The sequence below is a fragment of the Myotis nattereri genome (genome assembly GCF_964212035.1).
Source record: "Myotis nattereri genome assembly, chromosome: 12".
Lineage (NCBI taxonomy): Eukaryota > Metazoa > Chordata > Mammalia > Chiroptera > Vespertilionidae > Myotis > Myotis nattereri.
In genome coordinates, this window is record NC_138087.1 from 66369386 (window position 1) to 66388134 (window position 18749).

Consider the following 18749-nt stretch of genomic DNA (forward strand, 5'->3'; position numbering starts at 1 on the left):
TCTTGCCAGGCCTCCTGGCATCTGGTCCGAGGATGGCTGAGCAGCAGGGCAGGGAGCCTGAGTTCCCTGTCTGCTGTAACCCCTTCAGCAACACGTTCCACACCCGCAAAGTGCTGGACTGCGGCCACTCCTTCTGCGTGGAATGCCTGGCCCGCCTCAGCCTGGTGACTCCAGCCCAGCGCCAGTTGCTGTGCCCACTCAGTCCACTGTGCTGGCCTTCGGGCAGCCTGTCACTGACTTGCCCACAGATACTGCCATGCTCACCCTGCTCCGCCTGGAGCCCCACCACGTCATCCTGGAAGGCCATCAGCTCTGTCTCAAGGACCAGCCCAAGAGCTGCTACTTCCTGTGCCAGCTCCAGGTCTACACGCTGGACGTAGGCCCAGAAGAGATAAGTAACTTACCTGATAAAGAGTTTAGAATGATGTTAAAGATGTTAAGGGGGCCGAAACCGGTTTGGCTCAGTGGATAGAGCGTCGGCCTGAGGACTAAAGGATCCCAGGTTCGATTCTGGTCTGGGCATGTACCTGGGTTGCGGGCACATCCCTAGTGGGAGATGTGCAGGAGGCAGCTGATCAATGTTTCTCTCTCATCGATGTTTCTAACTCTCTATCTCTCTCCCTTCCTCTCTGTAAAAAAAAAAAAAAAAAAAAAGATGTTAAAGGGGAGGCCAAGTATTGGGAGGATGGATTTGGCCCCTTGAGTGTGGCTGCTTCCTGTACATGCCGTGTGGTTTAGAAACATGATCCTACAATTGGGCATCTCCTTCTCCAGATGGGCTGTGAATGAAGCGTCTTGTCTTTCAACCCCCTAGACCTGTGGTCGGCAGACTCAGTCAACAGAGCCAAATATCAACAGTAAATTTCTTTTGAGAACCAAATTTTTTAAACTTAAACTATATAGGTAGGTACATTGTTATTAACTTAATTAGGGTATTCCTAAGACTTAGGAAGAGCCACACTCAAGGGGCCAAAGAGCCACATGCGGCTCTTTGGCCCCTTGAGTGTGGCCACAAAGTTTCAATCACACTGTTCGTGCGCACCCGCATGTGGTATTTTGTGGAAGAGTCACACTCAAGGGGCCGCAGTTTGCCGACCACAGCTAGGCTTTCAACCACGTCAAGGTGGCAGTAATTGACCCTCAGAAGGTCCTTGGTGTGAGTTGGTTCAGGCACAACCAGGGAAGTCCTTGCTCTTATTCTGAAGCCTTTCTCCACATGAGCTCTGCCAGGAAGAGTGGCAGAGTGTTGCCTGAAGGCTGTTTGTACAAGGGAGGTCCAGGGCGTTTCTCGGAAGATCCCAATGGCCATCTCCAAATGCCAGGAGAGAAAGCTCCTGGGCCAGGGTCCATCTGTGCTCTTGTAATGCTCAGTGGGCAACACTGGCAAAGGGCCCTTTCCCGGGGCTCCTAGAGGGTCAAAGCCAGGAAGCCAGAGAGCTCCCTCCTCTCTGGGTCTGCAAGGTCTCATTTCTGCTCCTCCTGGGGCCTCGGGGTCTCTCACTCTTCTCTTCTCTATGGCCACTCTCTCCCTTCTGTGCTCCTCTCTGTATCTGTATAGTTCCCCTTCTCTTGTGGGAGTTTGTTATTTAACTTTTATTGTAATACATGTCCAGTATAGAAAAATTAGGAGACTCAGATGTATATAATAATTGCTGACACACCCTTCTAAGGGCTCTACTTGAATTTCATAACTTATCCCTGATGACAACTCCACTGTATGGGTAGACACAGTCATCATCTCCATTTTGTTTTTTAATCCTCACCCAAGGATATCTTTCCATTGATTTTTAGAGAGAGTGGAAGAGAGAGGGAAAGACAGAGAGAAATATCAGTGTGAGAGAAGCACATAGATTGGTTGCCTCCTGCACGAGCCCTGACCAGCGCCGGGCTGGGAGGAGCCTGCCACAAAGCTATGTGCCCTGGACCGGAATCAAACCCGGGACCCTTCAGCCTGCAGGCTGACGCTCTATCCATTGAGCCAAACTGGCTAGGACTTCATCTCCATTTTACAGATAAGGACACTAAGACACAGAAAGATTAAGTCACTTGCCCAAGATCACAGGGCTAGGAAGTAGCAGCCTGGGATTTGAATCAGGCAGCCTGGTGCCAGAGAAAACCCTACATTGAGAGAGAACCACTGACACATTTGGGAAACAGCTGTTCAGTCTTTTACTTATAAGTGTAGTATTTTAAGTATATATTTTTTTCATAAATTATTAAACACTAGAGGCCAATGCACAAGATTCATGCATGGGTAGGGTCCCTAGGCCTGGCCACTGATCAGGGCCGATCTGTGGGGGGACTGGCAGGGGCCCCTGCTGGCACCTGCCTTGGCCAGCCTGTGGGCTGGGGGCTGTACCTGCATTGAGCGTCTGCCCCCTGGTGGTCAGTGTGCATCATAGCAACCAGTTGTTCATCATAGCAACCAGTTGTTCCACCGGTGGTTCTGCTGTTTGGTCGATATGCATATTAGACTTTTATTATATAGGATATGTCATACTCTGTGCTGTTTTGTAGCCTTTTTTCACTTACCTTTCTATATCATAAAATAGTCTTCTACAACCTTTTCTTCAAAATGAAAGTTTTCTATGCTGTATACCTGAATATAATATTGAATGTCAACTATAACTGACATTTCTAAAATGCTTTCTAAATGAAAGTCTTGCCTTTTTATTGTAAAAGTGATAAAGGGAACAAGTGTATGCATTTGCTTGTAAAACATCTTGGAAAGGATACACTAGGTGCTGGTAACACTGGTTACCGCTGGAGGGAGCCACATGAAAGGCAGACATGGATAAGAGGGAGACTTGATGGTATAACCTTTTGTACTTTTGATTGTGACTATGTGAATGCATTATCTATTTCAAAAATATGTAAGTTTTAAAAAATGAAACATTAATCTTCATTGCAAAAAAATACAGAAATGAATAGAGAAATTGATCTTTAAAGTTAATACCAGAGATAACACTGTTAACATTTTTGCTCTATTTCTTCCAGATCTTTACCTATGAATGTATAGACATATGCACATATTTTTACCAAAATGGGACGATGCTGCATGGTGCTGTTTCGTCACCTGTGTTTTTCACTTGGGGTGAACTAAGGACAACATTCTGTGCAGCCTCATGCTGCAGGATTACAGTCACGTGAAGTTGGCCAGTTTGCAAAAGGCTATTTCTGGATGGACAGAGAGCGTCCAGCATGTGGGACATGCAGTGCTAGCTGACACCAATCTCCAACCACCCCAAATCTGGGCTTTTAATTGAATGTAATTTTTAACTTTCATTATTTTTTTTTAATTCTCACGGGAGGATATGTTTTTATTGATTTTAGAGAGAGAGGAAGGGAAAGAAACATCAGTATGAGAGAGAAACATCACTATGAGAAAGAAACATTGAGTGGTTGCCTCCAGTACACGCCCCAACTGGGGATCGAACCCACAACCTAGGAATGTGCCCTCACCAGGAATTGAACCGCCAACTTTTTGGTGTATGAGGACGATGCTTCAACCAACTGAGCCACTCGACCAGCGCAAATCAGGGCTTTTTAATTTATTGCATAAAGACCTTGACCAAGCAGGATGCTGCTTTCCAGACCCTGGGGAGAGAACGTCTGGGAATGGATTAAACTTTCCTCCTGCCCGTGATGTTTAACCTATGTCACTTATTCCATAGCTACCAATACCTCCTAGCTGCTCCCTCCCCTCAGCTTTCACATTCACCACCACCAAGACAATGCCATTGGAAGTAGAGGGTTTGGTGGGAAGAACCAGTCCGCATGTCCAAAGACCTGGGCTCCCATCTGGGCTCTGCCACATGCTGTGTGATACTTGGCAAGTCACTTCCCTCTCTGTAGAAGTAATATTCCCCAGGCTGCCTATTTCACAGCGTTATTTTATTGGAAGACTCAGATGAAATTATGGTTGTGAAAGTAGTATTAAAATATAGTACACTGTGTACATATGAGTTTGTATTGTTAAATTCTGCCCATTTAACCTGAAGTGTCAGAAGGAAAGGTAGACATCAAAACCAGTGGGTCCAGCTTCTTTCTAACATCGGCTCCTAAAGCTAACTCTTCCCTCGTCATCTTCAACTTCTATGCACTCATCTTTTTCTTTTTTCTTTTTTGATATATTTTTATTGACTTCAGAGAGGAAGGGAGAGGGAGAGAGAGACAGAAGCATCAATGATGAGAGAGAATCATTGATTGGCTGCTTCCCGCACACCCCACACTAGGGATCAAGCCCGCACCCAGGCACATGGCCTGACCGGGAATCGAACTGGTGACCTGGTTCCTGGGTCAACGCTCAACCGCTGAGCCACACCCGGCTGGTCAATGCACTCATCTTTAAAACTGAGGGTCGCAAAGTTTAAGAGCCCAGAGTGCTGGCAAGGAACAACTGAAACTCTGCTAGCTCTCCTGCACAGTGGGTGGAATATGAACTAGAACAACCTTTTTGGAAAAGAGGTGGTATCTACTAAAGGTAATAAAGCAATTACACGATAGCCCAGAAAGGCCTCCGCTAATTAAATAATGAACACAAATGCATGCATGTCCACCAAATGACATATTATTAGACTGTTCATAGCAGCACTGTTTGTAAGAGCCCCAAACCAGAAGCTAGTTAGCCCATCAGTAGTGAAATGGATAAATTACAATATTGCCTCACATTAGAATACTATACAGCAATGGGAAGGAATAATATTCCCCTGTACGCAAAGGTATGCATCAATCTCACAAACACGTGGAGCAAAAGAAGCCTGACCAAAATAAGGCCATATGCCTGTTTCACTTGAATCTATTGCTGTTTAACAAACTTAGTGTCTCAAAACAATGTTTTACTATTTTTCATGATTGTGTGGAATAGCTGTGGTTTTTCTGATGTCATCTGAACGTGGCTGCAGATTTGGTGAGGTTGGAAGGTCCGAGGCGGCCTCATTCACGTATCTGGTGGTGCTTGGTTCTTCTCCACGTGGCCTCGGCCACCTTCCTGACAGGCCTCAGGGCAGCATTCCGAGAGGGTGGAAGTGAAGCTTCGAGGCCTCTGAATCCACAGCCGCACAAGCTGCACAGCGTTTGTCTGTCTGTCAGTCAAACCAAGTGAAGAGACCAGTGCAGGTTCCAGGGGTGGGGAAATAGGTCCTACCCACTGAGGAGAGCAACTCACTTTGAAAGGGTCAGACACACAGGGAGGGGAGAAATCTGTGGCCACACTTGCCATCTACTACAAAACAGTCTGATGCCATTTCTATAAAGTAGAACCAGTTTGTTGTTATAAATCCCTTATCAGATGTGCCCGGAGGGTGGTATGAGGGAGGCCATCGAGGTTCCTGGATATAGTATGCTTCTTCATCTAGGTACTGGTTACTAGTGTGTTACGTTTATAAAAACTTAAGATGTCTGAAATGGTTTATGATTGTATACGTGAATTAAAAGTTAAAAAACGTATATGTAATGGCTTAAAAAGAATAAAGTTAGTTTCTCTTCCAAGTCACAGTCCGGCTGGTCAGGTTGTTGGAGCAGCTCAGCTCCTTGAGGTGATTTGGGGGCCCAGGTTCCTTCTTCTTTGCTGGTTCATCATCTTGTCCTCGCCCGAATAGTTGAGCTGTTACTGGCAGTCTGCTTCTAGCTAGTGGACAAATGTGTTTCTTTCAAGCTATAAGGTGGAAATTACACACATCACTTCCACTCACCACCCACTGACAAGAACTTATTCTCACGGCCACACCTAGCTAGGAATGTAGTCTGAGCTTGACAGCCTGTACCCAGAAGTGCCAATTTAAGGAAACAACTAGTAGCCTGTTTATTTATGATGAAGCTGTTCTTTAATAATTATGTTTCAAAGGTTACTCAGAAACAGCTAAGCTTCCTGTTTCTCAGTGTTAAAAGGTTAAAAACACCAAGTGCCCTGAGTTTTATTATTGTATTTCCTGTGTCAGAATGAAGGCCAATAATAATCACCGCTCCATTCCTTCGATATATAAATATACTTAAGTGATAAATATGTAAGCAAAGACACAGGTGTATTTAAATACTGACTATAGAACTGGTCAGATTCCAAGAGCCTATATACTTTCCCAGTGGAAAAAGGTCAGTTGTCTTTGGAAAATTCCTTACTATGATTTCAGAGGGGCAGCCTCTGAAATGGAGAGTCCAGTGAATGAATGAATACATTTCAGCAGCCTGTATAATAGGTGCTGAGAGAACCTGTTTAGCGCATATAACACTGAATTTTTTTATAAAAACATTTACATTTATTAATCTATTTTCTACTTAAAATGCACAGATAAGGAATTTATACATCAAGCACATGCGTAGAGTTTAGGGAAATGATTTTATCGGTAACAGAACCCTGCTAGTCCATCAGAGGCCTATTCCTCACAGGTATGCTCCCTCTCACAGCAGCCCTGGGACCCCCTCCCAATCCACTCCCTTGGGTTTTCTGATTTACTGCTTGTCTTCCGTTTAGAAGAAAGGGTCAACTGTAGCACTGACAGGTGCTCTAGAACTTTCCCTGAGACATCTGTCTATTGCTCCTAGGCATCTGGCCAGAAAGATCTCTTTGGAGCCAAAAAGTTAATAACTGATCTAGAAAATACACAATGTCATGGCCTGTGCATTTCTAAAGCGACTTTATGACATCATGCAAAGGCAAAGGGAAAGGGAAAGAGAGGGAAGTAATCTGGCTTTGAGTCAGGCTGACCCAGGTTCAAATTTAAGTTCTTCCCCTTCCTACTCATGTGTAACCTTGGGCAAAGGACTAGATGTCCCTGGGCCTCAGCGTCCTCATCTGTGAAATGGGGATAACAATAAGAATCAGAGTGACAATAAATCTTTAGGTGCTCAATGAAGCAGTTTCCGTGCTCACTATCCCTTTGTGTTTCCAGAGTGCCAAGGGCCATAACTTAAGGAATCAAAGGGGAAGCTGAACAATGACTAAAGTCTTAGAAAATAAGATCTATGGAGGATAGATGACTGGTAAATGTGTGGAAAAGAGCATTTGGTCTGGACAGAGGGCAATAAATACCAATGGCTACCATTTATAAGCACCTGGTACCTTGCTTGGCATTAATATAGTTCTATTCAGTCCTCAGAACAGCCCCGTGAGGAACCCATGATTATGGCCCCATATAACAAGTGAGGATTTCATAACTTGCCCAAGATCCAGCTAAATGGAGAATTGGAGAGTCAAACTCAGATTTGACGCTTTGCAGTAGCTTAAGATTCTCCTGCCCAGGCAGGGGAGGCAGCTTGAGGGAGCTGGACTTACAGAGGAGCAGGAGGGAGACAGGAAGATGGCTGTCAGCCATGGGCATCAGGGGCTGGCAGGGGCCACAGAGACAAATGCACAATCTTTCGTCAGAAAGGGAATCCCCCGGTGGCAGGTGCCTCAGGCGTGGGCTGACCTGAAGGCAGGAGGGACTCTATTTTCCCTGGAGGAAAGTGGGCTTGTGAGTACCAGGTGAGACTGATCTCCTGGGGCCACGCAGGCAGATCTGAGCACCCTGCCCCTCCTCGCTGCAGGGCTCAGTGGGAGCACATGGTTGAGTCCATGCCTCTACTTTTTCCTATATGTCCTATTGTCATTGCAGATATTCCCTTTGCCTCACTCTGGCCATTCCCTGGAAAGAGTTTACATAAAACAATAAATATATTAAAATGTACAAATAAAAATTTTTCAGCATTAATCTCGCAACCTCTCCATTTTCTTATCCACAGACGCAGTTTGATAACTCCTACAATTCTGACAAGGTCCTTGGGGTTGTCGGCCTCTTCAAGCCATCTCGGGTCTGATTTTCATGTAACCTCCGCGCTGATCTGGCAGGGATCTGCCACCCTCTCTTCTACTATTTTGAGTAGAAGCCAAGGTTTTTGCTTTCTTGCCCTCACTTTGCTTCTTCACATTGCCGAGGAGCAGTGCCTGGAGCTGAATCTCATGTCTGCAGTCTACTTCCTCTATGGAGCTGCACTGTTCTTTCCCGTGTGGATAATTCTGAGGCAAGCAAAGCAGTGTGCCTTTCCCCCTTGCTTTTCTTTCTTTTGTGGAGACATGGAACAGGTCAGTTCAACAGACTCAGAGTGCGTGTCTTGAATTTCACAGAGGCCTATGACAGAGGCCTAACAGGTCACCATTTGAGCCATAAATATTTTTTCTGAAGAGCAGTTCCAAGAGCTCGCTAAAACTTGCATCTGGATTTAACGTAGATTGAGAACCTTATGTTTAACCCATGTCTCTAAACTCTGTACCTGATTTTGAACCACTGGCTTCACATTGACTTCTAACACTGATATACCTTCTAAGACAAGTGAACCTAAACAAAGAACACCAACCGCACATTGCCGTCCCCTGAAGATAACATGGGAAAACAAAGCCACACTGGGAAAGGAGAGGCCATGGCTTGATTTTGTCCAGCAAACGTCTCTCGGCCTCAGAATACTGCCACTTCCCGCAGTTCCAGGCCTGAGCTGTGGTCCACTCTGAGCAAGTGAATTCCTCTGCGGAAACTTGCACATAATAAGGAGATGGTGTCGCCAACGGCCAGGGAGGTCAAAGGTCCTGATCCATCCAAAGACAAGGTGAACAGGCAGGCTGGGGGGAGGAAGTGGGAAACCAGCCACTTAGGCCAAGAGTGCAATATCATGAAATGCTGTGTCTGTAAGAATTCCACGTAATGAAAGCAAGTGCTATGTCTCCAGCCCACACAACAGAGGCACCCTATGCTTTAGCAGGGAAGTCGGTCAACCCCAAGACTTCGACTATCGAGCATGGCACACAAACCAAACAGGATGGCTCTCTGCCACTGAGAAGTGGGTTCAGGCACGTGGGGCCTCCCTGGCAAGGACATGTTAAAAAGCTGTCCTCAGCCCTGGCCCGGAAGCTCATCTGGTTAGAGTGTTGTCCCGATATGCCAAGGCTGTGGGTTCGATCCCCAATCAGAACACATGTGAGAAGCAACCAATGAATATATAAACAAGTATAACCAGAAATCAATGCTTTTGTCTTTCTCTCCCTTCCTCTCTCTCTGTCTGGGAAAAAGAAAAAAAAAAGTTGCCCTCAGTTACCTGCCCTGAGGACAAAGCAGGGTCAGGATGAAGGAAAACAGACAGGGACCCTGGGTTTCAGTTAGGCTTCCCAGGCTCTCCTCCCTTTAAGACAATAGATAACGGGGAACCTGAAGGGCAGTCAGGGGCTTCCAGCGGAGCCAGTCTCCCTCCACCTGCATTTCAAAGCCTTCTCACACATCGGGTGGGCAGGGCAGCACTTCAGGTCTCCTTCCCCCTGGTCTCAGGTTTATGCTAATGAAGCTAAAAAGCTGTTTCTCCCACTTCCCACATGGAGGTGACCAAGGTGATGGAGAAGGCAACTCCGGGGGCAGGGCGGGCACAGCGGGCTGTCCTTACTGTGTAAGTTTAGCTTTGTGCCCCTTGATGCGATCTCACCTCTTTCTCTGAGGGAGCTACCCTACCCTCCGTTGATGGGACCCGGATTTCTGGAAGGTTACTGTAGGAGGGACTTGGTTTGAGGTTCTCTAAAGTAATGCTATTCTTGTGTTTAGCAGAACCCTGTGTCCAGGACAGAATAGCATGGAGGCAGCAGGGTGGAAGGAAACACAAGCTTTATTCATAGCATTTGCCAAATCTTGTGGCAAAAATACTCCCACTATGACCGTATTAAATATCCCTGAATGCTTAACGATCAGCCATGAGGAGCTGGATCGGCACGCCCCTGCATCGACAACTCCAGGGAGCTGGGTTTCCTAAGACACTATTTTCTCTGGTGCTTTAAAGTGTCATGATGATTTTAAAGACCTTAGCTGCAGAATCAAAACGGGCACAGTCTTCCTGAAACTATCTTTACTCCACCTCACCCCACCAAGAGCTGAGGCTCATTTTAGTCCTTGAAAAATAAATTTTAAAATGGCAATTTCTGTTCTCTTTTCCAGACATTTTGAGCAACACAAGTTAAAACCTGATGAGGAATTTTAAATAGAAAGAATATAAAAGCCAAATATATTTGAGCTCTTAGGGATGAGTCTGTACAATATGATAGAAACAGCTATGTAGCCTCTAGCCGAGGCTGAACAGAGATTCCGGTATCTGGTGTCAGGTCTTAACCACCAGGGGGCTGAACAGTGGCAGGACAAGCGTGTTGTGCTGAGAAATGGAAGGGAAGTTTTAAGGAAGTCTTTGAGACTTCACATATCTTTAAGAAGCACTAATAGTAGGGTCCTTACCGCCAGTATCTTGGTTCCAAATCTTCACCTTGCAGTCGTGTGATGAGGTAGCGATTACAGGCATCAAGGCCAATGCTCTCGGTAGAAAGACACAGGATGCCACCGTCTGGAAATGCCCCTTATACTCACAGATTCTGTCCCGCGTCTGTCTTAGGTCCCACAACTGCAAAGTAATGACATAGGCTACCGCAGATGTATACATTTCCCCAGCTTCAGTCACTGATGTCTATCGCCTCTCCATCTCATGGCCCACCTGTTCCCTCCACTTACCTACTTCTGTAGCTCCCCTTACCTTCATCCACCCCATCCACTCCATCCACCCAGTGATTATTTTAAGCACCAACTATGTCTCAAACAACCCTGGTTAAGAATGTGCCTGAAGGGCTGTTGCCTTCCTCATTAACATACTGGTTAGGAAAGCGAAGCTCCAAGTCCTACAGCATGAGAGAGTATGAGGTTACTGACGTTCTATGACAACTCAAGAGCTACCTTATACCAGCCTCTTGGTATCTGCGGGTCTTGTGGGGACCCCACAGTCAGGAGCACCTTCTCATAAGTACATGCAGGCACAGAGCTGATTTAATGCAGTCACTAAAGCTTGACTACAATGAGGCGCCAGTCCTGCCAGTCCCATTCTTTGCTGATACAGATCAGACCACACCTGGAGAATAATGTTCAGGTAAGAGAGCAAACTGAATTGTGTCCAAAAAACAATGAAATCGCTGGACACCATGTCCTCTGAGGGACAGTGTAGGAGCTGGAAATGCTCAGCTTGAAGAAAAGATGCCACCTCAGCAGCCTGGGATGGAAAATCCTGACCCAACACTTTCCAGAGGTGTGTGTTGTACAACTTGCCGTGTCTCTATTTCCTCATCTGTAAAATGGGAATTATACTACTTGACTCATGTGGTGGTTGTTTTTTTAAAATATATTTCTATTGATTTCAGAGAGGAAGGGAGAGGGAGAGAAAGATAGAAACATCAATGATGAGAGGGAATCATTGATTGGCTGCCTCCTGCATGCCCCCAACTGGGGATCGAGCCCGCAACCCGGGCATGTGTTCTTGATTAGAATTAAACATGGGATCCTTCAGTCCACAGGCTGGTGCTCTATCCACTGAACCAAACCGGCTAGGGCTCACGTGGTTGTTTTAAGGATTAAATGAGATAATACATGTAATGAGCTCAGCCCAATGCCTAGTCCAGTGATGGTGAACCTTTTGAGCTCAGCGTGTCAGCATTTTGAAAAACCCTAACTTAACTCTGGCGCCATGTCACATATAGAAATTTTTTGATATTTGCAACCATAGTAAAACAAAGACTTATATTTTTGATATTTATTTTATATATTTAAATGCTATTTAACAAAGAAAAATCAACCAAAAAGGTGAGTTCGCGTGTCATAGGTTCGCCATCACTGGCCTAGGCTGTAAGAAATGTTTGATAGCCCTGACCGGTTTGGCTCGGTGGATAGAGCATCGGCTTGTAGACTGAAGGGTCCTGGTTTCGATTCTGGTCAAGGGCATGTACCTTGGTTGCGGGCACATTCCCAGCGGGAGGTGTGCAGGAGGCAGCTGATCGATGTTTCTGTCTCATCAATGTTTCTTACTCTCTATCCCTCTCCCTTCCTCTCTGTAAAAAATCAATAAAATATATTTTTTTAGAAAGAAATGTTTGATACAATGGGAGCTATAATTATTCTATGTAGATACTAGATGACCCCTTTAACTGGTATTCTACTATTAGGAATCCAACGTACTTTGGAGGAGCCTATCCTGAAATTAATTGAAAGGAAGGCTAAATGGTTAAGGGATGGGGTGGGCCCTTGATCAACACTGAAACTCCGACTTCCTGAAGAGCTTGAACCTCCTTTACTGTGACCACAAGTACAATGAAAACACTTAGTTCTTCACACAGTCCTTCTCCTTTCTAAGCTCTGCTGGGAGGACGGACATCAGCAGGCGAGTTCTAGGACATAGGCTTCTTGACTCTCATCCCATCGCTCTTTCCCAAACCAACTCAGAAAGCCCTCGGCTGATGGGCCTTTCTTGAAAGAAGTATTTGGAATGCAAAGGCTCACTTACAGTCTGCCCTCGGAATAGGCCTGAGCCGTTAGACCTGCTGTGCAGCCCAGTACAAGTTACTTGCTCATCAACAACCAGACACCTGGACTGGACATGACCCTCACCGTGGCTTCACAGCCTTCTCCTCCAAAGCCACTGCTGCAGGAGAGACACCTGTGTCCGTCCTCACTGACCTCGCAGTAGGTCTGAATGTGCTGCTTTGCAGGAAATATGTGAGCCACCTGGAGCCCCCGACTGTCCCATAATCTGAAAGAAATTACAGCAAAAAAAATGAGTTTATAGTAAATGAGTCTGAAATATACCATAATCACCTACAATCATAAAAGTCTTGGCTCTTTGCTGCTTCGGCCAGTCAGAATGGAGTCATAATATACCTAAAAATAGCAGCTTGAACCAGATCAATCTCGGGGACTCCAAGCTGGCAGGAAATAACAAAATGACATCTGAGTTCTTTCTATTTTGAGATCTAGTTAATAGAAATTTAGACCAAGCAACTTAATTATATAAGCTAATTTGGTCTTTTGGGGTGCTGCCTTCATGGAAAGAAGATATTTCTGTGCCTGTGATTTATAATTCTTAAAAATATATTTTTATTGATTTCAGAGAGGAAGGGAGAGGGAGGAAGAGATAGAAACATCAATGATGAGAGAGAATCATTGACCGGCTGCCTCCTGCATGCCCCACACTTGGGATTGAGCCTGCAACCTGGGTATGTGCCTTGACCGGGAATCGAACCATGACCTCCTGGTTCATAGGTCGACACTCAATCACTGAACCACACCGGCTGGGCTATAATTTCTTTAAAAAGATACTTATGATAGTACAGAGGAGCAATCATCTTTCCAGATTCATAAACAAAAGATTTACAGGCTTGGTCAACCTTGGCTATGGGGTTCACTGGGGAGTATTTTATTTACCTCTTGTCTCATTCCTACCGTTTTCTAAGTAGAATCTCTTCTGACAGCCAGTTTCTAGTCACGCTCTCTAGTCTGAGAACAGTTGACTTCATTTGATTCCCCTGATGGTGATTCCCCTGCTTTCTCAGCGAGGGCCTCACCTGAGGGCTGGTGACTGGGAAGGTGAGGGCCTGAGCAGGGCCAGCAAACAAAGCTAGGCCGTTTGAAGGGAGGGGAGGAACAAGAGACTGATCCTAAGGTTAACCTGACTGTTCACCAGCTACACAGCCAGGGCGGTGGAATCAGCCGCTTTGGGTTTTTCCTGGCCTAACTAGCATTCAGCCTCTACACAGAGGATTCCATGGGGCCAGATCAGAGAGGCCCCAGGACCAGGGAGGGCAAAGGGGCAGAATGCCCTCGCAAGGGCACAGCAATGCAGAGAAGCAGAGTGGGAATGGAGTGTAAGCGCGGGGGCCACAAATCTGCACCAGAAACACTGTCACTGCTGCTCAGTGAGCCCACCTGATGGTTTTATCTTCAGAAGCCTGTAGTACATATGGTTCTCTGGGGACCCAACACAGGTGAGTGACCTGGAAGAAGCACAATTTTCAAAATGTCTCCAGACCAAGTCATTCCTCTGCTGGAATTCCTATAAACGTGCTAAACAGCATCTCTGTACCACTTCTCAAGGACGCTGAACGAGGGAATCTGACTTGGAGGAAGGGGTTTCATGTTTTGCAGACACCCATCAGTCATGTTCTCCTTGCATCTCCTTGGCTATCAGCATCAACAGTCGCAGCTGGGCCAGTTGTGGGTACCCACACGCATGCAGGCGCTCTTAGAATGCCTGAACCCAAACACCTGGCCAGGAGCTGCTGGTCTGTGGCAGCCAGGGCAGCAGTCCCTGCTGTAAAGCGGGGCCACTGAAACCACAGTGTAGGCCACGGAGCGTTGACGAAGGGCTCTCCTTGCACTTTATCGCTTAGCCCTCTGGTGGGCAGGCATGAAGGACTTTTCAAAACAACCCAAGGTAACAGGATTTTCTTTTTCCCCAGGAACCTCCACAAATACACAAGGCATAGGGCAGAGGTCCTCAAACTTTTTAAACAGGGGGCCAGTTCACTGTCCCTCAGACATTCCACACATGCGCACTGCGGGCCCGGGACGAGTCGGCTGCTAAGCAGGACAGGCAGCGGCGGCAAAAACACCCAGCGGAAAGGACAAATGTTTTCGGTGGGCCGCATGTGGCCCGCGGGCCGTAGTTTGAGGACGCCTGGCATAGGGCAAGCACATCTTGCCATTGACAGTTGTCTTCAAAATTGGAAAAGATAACGATGATTGACATTTGATGACCACTAAAGGAACATCTACCATGACGGGTGATATAATTCTCCCCATTTCATAAATGAAGACACTGAGACTCTAAGTAAGTTTCTTAGGGTAACACAGCTAAAAAGTAGTGGATTGATGGTTTGAACTCAGGTATGACTGACCCCCAAGGCTGTGGAGTTTATATACTAGTCTGCTACCAGGAAACGCTGGTCTTCACAGACAGAGCAAATCATACAGAAAGCAACCTCATTCTTATTTCTCTGCATAATGTTATAGATACAGAACACGGAGCATGACTGTGAGCTCCTGGAGGACACAGACTGTGCCCTTGGTCACTAACCCTGCTCTAAGCTCAGTGTCTGGCCCACAGAAGAAATAAAATAACTGTTTTGAAGGAGTAAGTGAGGACACCATTTAAGATTCCAATATAAACTAGTGGAATTGTTTTCTGGAGCAAAAGACCTTAAGAGATCATCTAATCCGATAACCCTGAGAGGCTGGGGTTTGACAGAGAGGTAGGGGTGGGGAGCAATGAGGACCAAGCCTCTAACGCCTGGTCGTGGGTCTCCTGATCCCTCGCCCAGGCCCTTTCCCTCCCCCCACCCTCCCTTCTGCTGCCCTGCTGCATAGCAGTTAGAGTTCGTACCAGGTTCCTGGAGACCGAAGCTCTCTCCACACACTGTCCGGTCCCCACATCCCACAGGACTAGGGTGTTGTCCCGAGAGCCAGTGCACAGCTGCGCTGAGTCTTTGGAAACAATGGCAAGAAGATGGTCCATGAGACAGACTTGGAGCAGGCTTTTCAGAAAGTACAAAGCCCTGGGAAGGGCTCTGCTTTACTTACCAGGACTCGCAGCTAATCCAGTGACCACCATGGCATGGCCCGAGAACTGCTGCCTGGGTTGTGAGGAGCCGTGCAAGTCCCACATCATGACCATCCTGTCCCGAGAGGCGCTGAAGAACTGGTTTGATTTGTGAAGACAGGCTATCTGCTCGAGAAAGCAAGCTTTGGTGTGCTTGTCTGATTGGATTTTAATACGTTAAGCACACAGCCTGTTTTGTCTTCGGGACGGAAAGTATAGTATCAGTCACTGGTGACTGACAGGGCGCTTAACGTGTTAAAGTAGAAAAGACCTGGGGATAAGAAGGTTACAGCCTGATCTTCTCTCTCAGTCTGGTTCATAATGCACTGTATCTGACAGGAAAATACCCTGTTCCGTGCTATGGGATTGTGGCTGATGCTGAGTTTCATTATGACAGTTAGCACCCCAATGTTGGCCCATTCAGGTGAACTTCAGAGAGGGGAGTTATATAAGTTGGCATTCTCTGTCATTTTTGCTGGAAACGCACTCTACTCTGTAAAGCTATTAAACAAGTTAATTTTTATTTAACTATTGTTGGCTTTTTAAAGATTTCTCCAACTAAGTCGAGGTTATGTCATTTTTCTAACTATAGCAAACACACAGGAAGCCTTCAGTGCATGTCCCTGTTGAGTGAGGATCAGCCAGGGAGAGCTACTCTCTTTTTACCACCTGAGCTATTAAGGGCTTAATAACAAAAGGAAAATTATGTCAAATATCCCTGTACCAATAGCTAAGTGACTGGTTTGCTCTGCTTTTCCTGGAGTAGGACTTCACAGCACCAGATACAAAGCCCTTGCATGTTCCTTTAAGAATATTCAATCACTCTTACCATCTAGAGCAGCGGTTCTCAACTTGTGGGTCGCGACCCCTTTGGGGGTCGAACAACCCTTTCACAGGGGTCGCCTAAGACCATCGGAAAACACATATATAATTACATATTGTTTTTGTGATTAATCACTATGCTTTAATTATGTTCAATTTGTAACAATGAAAATACATCCTGCATATCAGATATTTACATTACGATTCATAACAGTAGCAACATTACAGTTATGAAGTAGCAACGAATATAATTTTATGGTTGGGTCACAACATGAGGAACTGTATTAAAGGGTCGCGGCATTAGTAAGGTTGAGAACCACTGCTCTAGAGCGATTAGGTGTTCCTTTATTCAGTTCCAAATTCCCTCCATGATAACAACCACTTGACAATTTTACCTTGGTGATGTCATGTTCATGTCCTCTGAACCTTTTCACCACATTTCCGGTTTTCCAGTTATAGGCCACAACTGTCTGCAGAGAGTCATTCGCACAGTTTAGTTTAACTGAATGTGTGTTTAACTGAAACAACAAGCCTTTACTTCATCCTCTACCTGACTTCTTCCTCTCTGTCCAGGGACTTGGACAAGCATTAGGGTTCTATTGTGTCCCTCCTCAGGGCCCCTATTTTGAGTGTCTATCTTTCCTCCTTATCGTCCTGTCTCTCCCCAGCTCCTGGGCCACCCCTCTGAGCCTTACTGATGGGTTTGGGATAACACTCCCTAAGGGAAACGGATTCGGATTGAGGTTCTTGTTGTAGATACTGAAGGAGAATTCCACATAGGACTAGATTTTCCCCCCTAACTGCACTGTATTTTTATTTTAGTTTTTTAAATTTATCATCTTCTTAATGATTTGTAGGTGTACAGTTCACTAGTGTTAAGTATATTCCCATTTATTGCAAAACAGACTGCACTTATTTAAATTTCAGAAAACCTCATTCGTATCCCGCCTGCCAGAGAGAATCACTGTTAACAATCTCTTTCCATTTTTTTTTTCCAGGTATATAATATTTTTTTGTAAGCAATCCCTGCTCCCCCGCCCTGCCCCCAACAAAAAATAGGTTTTCAAAAGCATTCCCTGGCCCAGTCTCTGTAGTTCATTGCTAGAGAGTAAAGAGCATGTTAGCACTTGACCTAAATCTCAGTTTTGTAATCTGCATAATGGGATGTTAATCCTTGCCCATCTATTCCTCACAGGTGAGGCTCATATCAATAAAAACTTCACGTCTAAGATAATACAGATATTAAGACAAATGCCGTCAATTAAATTATGCTATCAATTTTCAAATGCATACTGATTTCAGAGATGTTAAAATGTGAAAGCGTGTGGATCTGAAAGTCAGTGAAATACAGTGTGAAAATGGAATTTGAAGATTCTAAAAGGCTATTGAAAATGAGAGGCATTTACCATAAACGAATCAACATTTTTGCTACCAATATCCTGGCTGTAAGTGCTATGAGAGATCCACATCTGAGGGAGAGAAAGCAACCAGATTCAAAGTGACAGTGGGAGGAAGCACAAAACCAGAGAAGGGAGGAATCACAACACCAATGTAGAGATTTTGGCAAAAGAGCAGTTAAGAGACCAGAAGGCTCCTTTTGCTGACAAATAACTCCTGTGTCTGTGTGTAGGTGTAAAATGGACTGGTTGGAATAATAATATTTGTCATTTATAAAAAGCACACGGGAGACATAGTGCTAAAGATCTTACCATTTACTCCTCACAACGGAGCTGTGAGGTTGGCATTATTACTCCCATTTAACAGATAACAGACTAAAGCTCAAGAAAATTAAAAGTGGGGGGGAGGTTGGGGGTTAATGGGGGGGATGAGGACACATTTGTAATACCTTAACTAATAATAAAAAAAAAAAAAAGAAAATTAAAAGACTTGCTCAAAGTAAGAGGAAGTGGCAGAGAAGGGATTTAAACCGTCTTTCTAATTCTAAAACCGTATTTTACACTACCCAACCCTGCTCCCAGAAATGAAAAAACCAGTGTTTGCTTCCCAAACATCTTCCCTTCTCTGCGATAAGTTGGTTCCCTGGGAAGCACTGCAAATCCCACCTTATCTTTTCCTCCGGAGACACAGAGGTCTGAGTTCAGAGCAGCAACAACAGAGACGGTGTCCACGTGAGCGGGGCTATACTCATGAAAAGCTGCAGTTTGAATTCTCTCTTCTATAATTGCATCGGGCCTGCTAAAGAGAGGATGGAGAATGAGAGGCCCAAGGGCATGCGAGTGCACAGAGGAGCAAGGGGAAGAAGAGTGTGAGCGAAAGCAGCAATTCAGGCCCGACGGAGGAGGAAGGTGGGAAAGGAGACCCACTGGCATTGCCAGTTCGTAGATGCTCAGAATGACTGAATCTGACAAAGGGGAATCCTGAAGCCAAGAAGCCAGGGGTCTTTCTCACTCTAGCGCAGTGGTTCTCAACCTTCTGGCCCTTTAAATACAGTTCCTCATGTTGTGACCCAACCATAAAATTATTTTCGTTGCTACTTCATAACTGTCATGTTGCTACTG

The 18749-nt window shown here is 45.6% G+C and overlaps 2 protein-coding genes across 2 annotated transcripts in view; one reads left to right on the plus strand and one right to left on the minus strand.

Annotated features, from left to right (window-relative positions):
- Positions 1 to 7794, plus strand: RNF183 (ring finger protein 183; the record flags this gene model as incomplete). The annotated part of the gene is given in 4 exon segments (XM_081103153.1): positions 1 to 204; positions 207 to 395; positions 3709 to 3758; positions 7720 to 7794. Coding segments are annotated over 4 exon segments (486 nt in total). The 5' UTR covers positions 1 to 32.
- WDR31 (WD repeat domain 31) overlaps positions 6276 to 18749 on the minus strand; it is a 24890-nt gene continuing 12416 nt past the window's right edge. Inside the window, exons 4-11 of the mRNA XM_081104095.1 lie at positions 18294 to 18426; positions 16626 to 16700; positions 15390 to 15534; positions 15193 to 15293; positions 13737 to 13804; positions 12423 to 12564; positions 10236 to 10398; positions 6276 to 8590 (exon numbers count right to left, since the gene is read on the minus strand). Of these exons, the coding sequence (XP_080960221.1) occupies positions 8430 to 8590; positions 10236 to 10398; positions 12423 to 12564; positions 13737 to 13804; positions 15193 to 15293; positions 15390 to 15534; positions 16626 to 16700; positions 18294 to 18426 (988 nt within the window). The 3' untranslated portion in view covers positions 6276 to 8429. The remainder of the gene's footprint in view (positions 8591 to 10235; positions 10399 to 12422; positions 12565 to 13736; positions 13805 to 15192; positions 15294 to 15389; positions 15535 to 16625; positions 16701 to 18293; positions 18427 to 18749) is intronic.